The 9,253-nt window shown below is 43.0% G+C and overlaps 1 protein-coding gene across 6 annotated transcripts in view; it reads left to right on the top strand.

The window, feature by feature from the left end:
* PPAT (phosphoribosyl pyrophosphate amidotransferase) overlaps window positions 1-6,089 on the top strand; it is a 28,947-nt gene extending 22,858 nt beyond the window's left edge. For all 6 annotated transcript variants that reach the window (XM_006093941.3, XM_023758269.1, XM_023758270.1 and 3 more), the window contains 2 exons: window positions 4,301-4,421; window positions 5,015-6,089. In XM_006093941.3, the coding sequence (XP_006094003.1) occupies window positions 4,301-4,421; window positions 5,015-5,211 (318 nt within the window). In that variant the 3' untranslated portion in view covers window positions 5,212-6,089. The remainder of the gene's footprint in view (window positions 1-4,300; window positions 4,422-5,014) is intronic.
* Window positions 6,090-9,253: the final 3,164 nt, after the last annotated feature.

The raw sequence follows: 9,253 nt of genomic DNA on the forward strand, positions 1-9,253 counted from the left end.
CGCCGCACCATGTCACACACAGAGCAGAGCTGATCAGAGAGTTGGAGCGCCACACCCTGTCACACACAGAGCAGAGCTGATCAGAGAGTTAGAGCACCTTCCCCTGTCACAAACAGAGCAGAGCGAGATAGAGAGGTTGTGGCCCCGCCCCCTGTCACACAGAGCCACAGAGCGATGAGGGGGTTTGGGCGCTGCCCCCTGTCACGCTGATTCCGGTGCTGGGAGGCATATTACCCTTTTACTATATAGAATAGAGGCCTGGTGCAGGGGTGGGGGCCGGCTGGTTTGCCCTGAAGGGTGTCCTGGATCAGGGTGGGGGTCCCCACTGGGGTGCCTGGCCAGCCTGGATGAGGGGATGATGGCTGTTTGCAGCTGGTCACACCCCCTTCAGGGTGGGGGTCCCCACTGGGGTGCCTGGCCAGTCTGGGTGAGGGGCTGAGGGCTGTTTTCAGGCTGACGGGTGACTGAAGCTCCCAACCTGTCCTTTTTTCCTTTTTTTTTTATTCTGGGCCAGCTTTAGCTCTGAGGCTTGGCTCCAGCTCTGAGTCCTCGGCTGCTGAAAGCAGGTATCTGGTTTGTTTGGGTTCCATAATTGTAACACTGTTGCGGTCCTGCTCACTCCAGCTCTGAGATCCCGGCTGGCAGAAAGCAGGGATCTGCGTTTGTTCTATAATTGAAACAATGTTGCAGTCCTGCTGGCTGAAGCCCAGCTGGCTGAAAGCAGGTTTCTGGGGTTTTGTTTAGCTTCTGTATTTGTAACAATGTTTCTTAAACTGCAAGCTCAGAGGCCGGCAGCAGCAGGCGGGGAACGTTGGCTTCCTCCATCACTAAAGCAAGCAAGCCTCCTGTTCGCTTCAATCTGCCTGGCTGCCGTCCGCCATCTTGGTTGGCAGTTTATTTGCATATCGCCCTGATTAGCCAGTGGGAAGGGTAGCGGAGGTATGGCTAATTACCATGTTTCTCTATTATTAGATAGGACTAGAGGCCCAGTGCTCGAAATTCATGCAGGGGGTGTGTGTGTCCCTCAGCCCAGCCTGCACCTTCTCCAATCTGGGACCCCTCGAGGGATGTCCAACTGCCCGTTTAGGACTGCTGAATCCCAACCGCTCGCCCGCGTGCCTGATTGCCCCTAACCACTTCTGCGTGCCAGCCTGATCAACGCCTAACTGTTCCCCTGCAGGCCTGGTCCCCCCCTACTGCCCTCCCCTGCTGGCCTGATCACCCACAACTGCCCTCCCCTGCTGGCCATCTTGTGTTTACATGGCGACGGCCATCTTGTGTGTTGGAGTGATGGTCAATTTGCAGAATACTCTTTTATTAGATAGGATTCACATTGTTTTAATTGTGTGTGTTTAGGAATAACTGCAGCAATGTGGAGAATATGTAATGACCACTCTTAAGTTACATACTAATTTAATCCTTAATACATTAAAAAGGTCAATATAGCCCTAGCTGGTTTGGCTCAGTGGATAGAGTGTCAGCCCATGGACTGAAGGGTTCTGGGTTCATTTCTGGTCAAGGGCACATGCCCAGGTTGTGGGCTCGATCCTCAGTAGGGGGCGTGCAGGAGGCAACCGATCAATGATTCTCTCTCATCATTGATGTTTCTATCTCTTCCTCTCTGAAATCAGTATAAATATTTAAAAACATTTTTTTAATTAATTAAAAAACTGACAAAAGCCACACAATAGAGTACTTGTTAAATTTTTACAGTAGTGATTACTTTCTTTTTTGAAGATGTAGAATAAACCCTAGTGTAATAAACTTGATACCAGTTTATATTTTTAAATATCAAAGCTTATTCTAACTCTAAATATTTCAGTAATTAAAATGACAGAAATGAGATATCGATTTAAAAATAAAATCTATTGTAGAAGAAAGCAAGTATAGGAATCAGTATCACAGTACATTTATAGAGCTTCCAAGATAATTATGATTTTCCATCCTTTTTCATGACTGTGATTATGACAATCTGGAATTCTATGAAAATGTATACTAATAAAAGCCAAGGTGGCCCTCGCTTGCTATGTCACAAGATGGCTGCCATCTATACTATCTATTCTATACTAATAAAAGCCTAAGTGACCCTCCTGCGTGATGTCATAAGATGGCCACTTGCACAGCGGAGGCGGGGCCCCCAGGCTGCTCTGCACAGTAAGGCCTGGGGGTCCCGCAGCGTAGAGGAGGCGGGTTGCGGCAGGGGAGGGCAGTTGTGGGTGATCAGGCAGGCAGGGGAGGGCAGTTGTGGCCGATCAGGCTGGGAGGGGAGGGCAGTTGGGGGAGATCAGGCCGGCAGGGGAGGGCAGTTGGGGGAGATCAGGCTGGTTAGGAGCCAGTGGTCCCGGATTGTGAGGGTGCAGGCTGGGCTGAGGGACACCCCCCTCCCCCCATGCACAAATTTGGTACACCGGGCCTCTAGTTATATATAAAAACAAAGAGGTATAAAGTAAATTCAACTCCTATTACAGTAGTAAAAAAGAATGGACAAAACTAAAGAAGTAACAATGGCTTATATATGTAGGTTGTGGCAAAATAGGTTTATAGTTGTGAGTACATGAAACACAAAGTTTATTCTAGTAGTATTATTAATTATTGTGTTATTTTCCACACGAACAACTTTAAACCTGCCTTTGCCCACCCTGTATATCTACCAGTAGGAAACAGTTTAGTAAATTGATACATATGATGAAATACGATACAACCATTAAAAACTATAATGAAGACTGCATAACTTGGGAAAATATTTGCTGTCATAAGAATGGTAAAAATTTAATGTGGACACTGATTATATCCATAAATATGTACCTGATAAAAGGCAGAAAACAGACAAAAATCAGCTCTGTGAGTTTTTTGTTAAACCCTGATAGTTGGTTAATTTTCTTTTTAAAAAAGTAAAATAAGAAGTAGAGAAAAAAAAAAGAAGTGGGAAAAGGACCATTTAAGTGTTATAAGAGAAAAATGGAGGTGTCCTAAGAAAATAAAGTCAATAAATGATGAGAAATGGGAGAATAGAAGAAATGTCCTTGTTAATAGGTGTCAGATAAAAACGAGAAGCTCTATAAAATGAATCGTCCTTTATGGGGAGCTGAAATTCTTGTCCAGGAAATTTTGGAATCTAGATCAGGGCTGTTCAAGTGGGATTTTTTGGTAAAGAATAGAATCTAAAAGTAGTTCTTACTGAACGTTAGAGTTCTATATGTATATCACATGATTTTCCAGGATTCTTTTTTGTCTAGTATTCCATGAAAGAAATTTTTTAGTTTGTGGCCCTGGCTGGATAGTTCAGTTGGATGGAGCAACATTCCCATATGTCAAAGTTGTGGGTTCAGTCCCCAGTTAGGGCAGAGTGAATCAACCAATGAATGCATAAATGAGTGAAACAATGAGTGAAACAACAATTGATCTCTCTCTCTTTCTCTCAGATCAATTAACAAATTAAAATATTTGCATTTTGCTTCATTTCATGTATGTTGCTATTAAATACTAGAGGCCCGGTGCATGAAATTCGTGCACAGGGGTTAGGTCCTTCAGCCCAAACTGCACCCTCTCCAATGCGGGACCCCTCAGGAGATGTCCGACTGCCTCTCGCATTCTGGGACCCCTGGCTCCTAACCACACGCCTGCCTGCCTGCCTGATCACCCCTGATCACCTCTACCTGCCTGCCTGATCGCCCCTAACTACTCCCCTACTGCCCTGATTGTCCCCAACTGCTCCCCTGCTGGCCTGACTGCCCCTAACTGCCTCTGCCTCGCCCTGCACCCAGGACCCAGTATTCCCTCCTCTGGCCGGTCCCAGGCATCCAAAACCCAAGCTTCCCTCCCTCTGGCTGGCCACAGGCACCCAGCACCCAGGCTGACTTCGGCCAGGCTGGCCAAAGCCGCAGGGGGCCGTGGGCAGGCAGCTTCGCCCAGGCCGCAGCCACAGGCGCCCAGGACCATGGGGTGGGCGGTTTGTCCCTCTCTTTGGCCACAGGCGCTGGTGCCTGGGACCACGGGGTGGGCAGCTTGTCCCTCCTGTGCTGCAGCCCCAGCTGCTGGTGCCTGGGACTTTGGAGCGGGCGGCTTGTCCCTCTCCCAGGCCGCAGCCTTGCTGGTCCCCATTCCTCTCTCCCCAGTGTTGAGTGTCTGAGCCATTACTGTGTGCCTGTGTGAGGGTGTGACAACCATCTGCATATTAGCTCTTTATTATATAGAATTCTGTAAAACAATTTTATGTTGCAGTTGTCAGTGAAAGAATTTTGCATAATTGTTTTACAATTAATGTTAAAATAATGAATGTGTGAAATGATTTATTTCCAAGATACACGTTCGAGTAGCTTCACCACCAATTAAATATCCATGCTTCATGGGAATAAACATACCAACCAAAGAAGAGCTTATTGCTAATAAACCAGAATTTGAACACCTTGCTGAATATCTAGGTAGGTATTAAAGTTTCTATAAAATTTACATTTATTAATTTATTAACAGAAAATCCAAAGCTTGTCAATCTTAGTAAAAGAGTATTAAATATTTGTTAAAAGTAGAGGTTGTGTATGTTGAGCAGATATTGAACACTATTCTGAATAGTGAGGGTGCTGGTGTGTATATACACCATAGTGAGTGCTGTGTTAGATCAAGGTGAGATGAGAAAAAAAGGATGAAAGGTTTTCCAGATAGAGGAAATGCATGCATATCAGTTAAGCCTCCCAAAGTCAGATCCCAAGAAAAAAAAAACATGATTTCACCACAGATTCTAGCAGAAAAATTTGAATGTGGATACAAATAGAATGAACAGCTTATGTGGCTGTTCGTTATCTTTAACAGCTTCATTATCTTTAATAATGAAGTCAGGAGACTTGGAGATCTACGTTACCCTGGATAAGACATTTGCTTTTTTAATTCAGGTGAAGTATAAACTATTTAAACAGCACATAGATGTTCAGCCAGTGTGCCTTGGTACCTACCTCCACACTTGTTATTTATAGCTGGTGTTCCTTTATGCCCTTTTCTTTTTCCCTCTTTCCCCCAATAGGAGCAAACAGTGTTGTATATCTGTCAGTAGAAGGACTGGTTTCATCAGTACAAGAAGGAATAACATTTAAAAAACAGAAAGTGAAAAAGCAAGATATTATGATTCAAGAAAATGGGAACGGTCTGGAATGCTTCGAAAAAAATGGTCATTGTACAGCGTGTCTCACTGGAAAATACCCTGTGGAACTGGATTGGTAGCTGGTAGGGGTAGATACAATGTTTCAAGATATAAAGTTGGTTAAAATGTTACAGTGGTTACACTTTATCCATTTAGTGTTCCTCAGCTGGTACAATGTAAATGCCACATGGTTACGTGTAAGTTTTTGAGATGTTTTATTTTTTCTGAAAAGGGTACCAAAGTGCTCTCTCTTTAATAAGCCTAGATAAATATTGTGGTGTTATCTAGGAACTTGGCTAATCCTTTCAGTTTTACTTAATTGTTTAGTACTTAGAGGCTATCAGTTATGAGATTGTCAACAGTAATGTAAAGGATGGGTAAATTTTCTGTTTTAGAGGGCATTTCCAGGTACTATACCTTACCACAGGTTGTTAATAGAGTTTTGTGGAATGTTTCTTGAGAGTTACCAAAGTTCATTGTGGAATATTTTCATAATTGAACCTTGCTAGTTGCATATAATGCAACAATGTTGGTATTCTTTTTTTAACACAAGCATCAGCTAGCCATTTTCACCTGGTCAGAGAAGGCAGCTGGTAAGAGGCATTTGCCAGATCCATGCTTCAAAGAGTTTGCAAGCAGTTAGACTAAGATGGTGTGATACAAACAGGACAAGTAAGTTAAATATAACGCTTCATGCAAATTTCTCATCTGTTATAGCCCAACGGTGTCAAGCCTCTAGAGTTCTGATTATAGTTATGACCTTGGCTTCCTTGTCTAACTTTAGACAAAAATATTTTTAATGCTTTTTTGTGCCTCACTTTCCCCAACCTGTGCAATGGGGTACTGGCATTACTAAATTAAATAATTAATAGGAATGTGGATGTGTCATATTCTTGGTGGGCTGAGCCATCATTTCACACCTGTATTTAAGATATTGCATGATTATTATTTTCTGAAATGATGAAGGGAGATAGAGTTTAGTCGTACTTTGCCACCTGCCTTTGAGATGCCCTAAAAATGATTGTAAAAATACGTGGAAAAAGTTTGACGAGAAAGTGTGATCCATACTACTTAGTGTCCTGATAGTATAAAGCGCAGCAAGGAACCTAGTGTGTTTGAAGTAAAAAATAAAATTTTAGGTTCTAATAAACTTTTAATTCTTACTTGGATCACTTGCAAGCATATATACACATTCATGTCATTGCAATTAAATGATCAAGTAGAAGAACTGTAGGGACCAATTTTATTAAAGGAACAAGAAGACAACTACTTTTTTGGAATTAGCATGCTCATCTAATTCCAAACATCAACTTACCACTTTTTGTACTTAGTTTTATTGGGACTAACGAATTTGAATTTTTTGAAGTTTTTTTTCTTGTAACATCTGAGATTTAAAATTTTAAGACAACTTGCCTCTAATTCCTATTTTTGTAAGATTTTTAAAACAGAAACATGTTCTGTGTTATTTTTACCATAATTTGATGTATATAGTTTCCAAATCCATTTGGAAATTTAATATTTATTAGTAACAAATCTTTTTGTCTTCATTTGGTATGTAGTCTCACATGTTGTATTATGGTAGGCCAAGAAAATATCCTGACAGCTCTTTTGAGACCAAGAGCATCCAGGCAGCAATGGGTCAGGTAACCCTGTGGCAGTGACACAAGCATAAAACCCTGGGACCATTTGAGTGTATAGCCTCTTGTCCTAAATGTATTTCTCATAGCAGTATGAAGGGGGCAAGACTTATGGGTCAGTTTTGAACAGCCTTATTTACGTTTGGTTTTTAAAAATGAGTCTCAGGGAAAGTGCTAAACCAAAATCTCTTATTTGACTTTTGTGTTTTCCATAGTTTTTATTTTGTTTTATTGAAATGCTTTTATAATGAAATAATGTACTATATGATAGTTCGGTAATTCTTCAAATTTCTTAATGTTTCTCCATCATGGCCTTTTATTTCACAAATTTCTGAAGTCTGAATTACATTTTTTTTACCAACTTAATCTGAAATGTTTAACTGCTTTAAATTTATACGAGTATTGTAAACTTTAGAGAAGATGAAAAATGTGTTTTCATAGGATCTATATTGTTGTGAACTGAACTAAGCCTACTTTTTTGTGACTTCATTTTGATGTGCTGGTGCAAAATATATATAATTAAATATGTTTAAGTGTGTGTGTGTGTGTGTGTGTGCTTTTTATTATTTATTTATTTATTGTTGATCCTCACCCGAGAATATCTTTCCATTGATTTTTTTTAGGGAGAGCGGATTAAAGAGGGAAAGACAGAGAGAAACATAGATGTGAGAGAAACTGGTTGCCTCTTGCATGAGCCCCAACCAGGGCCTGAGTGCAGGGGAGGAGCCTGCAGCTGAGGTACATGCCCTTGACCAGAATCCAACCCGGGATCCTGTGGACCACAGGCCGACATGCCATCTACTGAGCCAACCCAGTTAGGGCTGTGTGTGTGCTGTTTTTTTTTTTTTTTTTAAATAGTGACTTTTAGCCCTGATCGGTTTGGCTCAGTGGATAGAGCGTCAGTCAGTGGACTGAAGGGTCCCCGGTTCGATTCTGGTCAGGGGCATGTACCTTGGTTGCAGGCACATTCCCAGTTGGGGGTGTGCAGGAGGCAGCTGATCGATGTTTCTCTCTGATCGATTTCTAACTATCTCTCTCCCTCTCTGTAAAAAATCAATAAAATCTTTTTTTTTTTTTTTAATAATGACTTTTAGCCTGGCCGGGTGGTTCAGGTGGTTGGAGCATCATCCTGTTCAACAAAAAGGTTGCAGGTTCAATTCCTGATCAGGAGACATACCAATTTGTGGGTTCTACCTGGTCAGGGCCTGTGCAGGAGGCTAACAATTGATGTTTCTCTCTCACATCAATGTTTCTCTCTCCGCTCTACCCCTCTTCTTGTCTCTCCAAAATCAATAAACATATCCTTGGGTGAGGATTGAAAAAAAAAAAAAAAAAGTGACTTCAGTGTATTATGGTGAGTAGCACAATGACAGACATGTCACATCCAGGTTCAATAAATAGGCCATCTCTTAGGAATCGGGAAAGACCGCTGGCTGAGTAGGAGGGACAAATAATTAGAAATGCAATGCTAAGTAAGCACTATGATAATGGCAAGTTCTGTGGAAGCACTAGTGGGAATGGAGAGAGTATCACAGAAGATGCCTACATTTCCAAAATGTGTGTGTGTTAGAGGAGTTTTGATTTTTTAAAAACCAAGTAAATGCACATTATTGAGTGAAAGAATCCAATCTGAGAAGGATACATATTGTGTGATTCCAACAATATGATATTCTGGAAAAGGCAAAATTATGGAAATAATAAGACCAGTGATTGTCAGAAGCTAGGGGAGAGATAGGGATGAACAGGTGGAGCACAGAATTTTTAGGACAGTGAAACTATAGTTGGCCCTTAACATGGGTTTGAATTGCACAGATTCACTCAGTTTTTCCCCCAACAAATACGGTAAAAGTCTTACCTCAACTTTTCCTCTCCAGCTTATCTATATCTATATGTATAAAAGGCCAGCAACCGGATGGCAGAATGACCAGAACCACCTGAGTGACCGGTCGCTATGATGTACACTGCGGCAGCCAACTGGCCCAACCCGGGCCCCGATCAGCCAGCACCAACCTCCCATGACCCCTCCCCCAAGCCAGCCCCGCCCCTGATAGGCCCCCATTGGGGTGGGCCCTCGACCCCACCTGTGCATGGATTCGTGCACCAGGCCTCTAGTATATATTTAAAGGCCTAAGTGACTGGTCAACCAGTCACGATGGCGCGCACTGACCACCAGGGGGCAGATGCTCAGTGCAGGATCTTCCCCCTGGTGGTCAGTGCGCTCCCACAGCAGAAGTGTCATCCAGCTGACCGACCCCTCCTGGTGGGCCACCAGCCTGGCCACAGCCACTCCCTCCCTCAGTAGTCCTGCAGGCCCAGTCTCCAAAGAATGGGCCAGGCACCGACGGACTGGCGCTGCTGGCCCGATCCCAACAGCGCCACCGGCCTTCTGGAAGTCAGCCTTGGGCACTGCAGCTGCTTCACCTACCTAGACACTCCACAAGGAAGAAACGATATAAAAGCGGCCTCCATGTGGCTCCTGACAATC

The sequence above is a fragment of the Myotis lucifugus genome, unplaced genomic scaffold (assembly GCF_000147115.1).
Source record: "Myotis lucifugus unplaced genomic scaffold, Myoluc2.0 scaffold_127, whole genome shotgun sequence".
Taxonomy (NCBI): Eukaryota; Metazoa; Chordata; class Mammalia; order Chiroptera; family Vespertilionidae; genus Myotis; species Myotis lucifugus.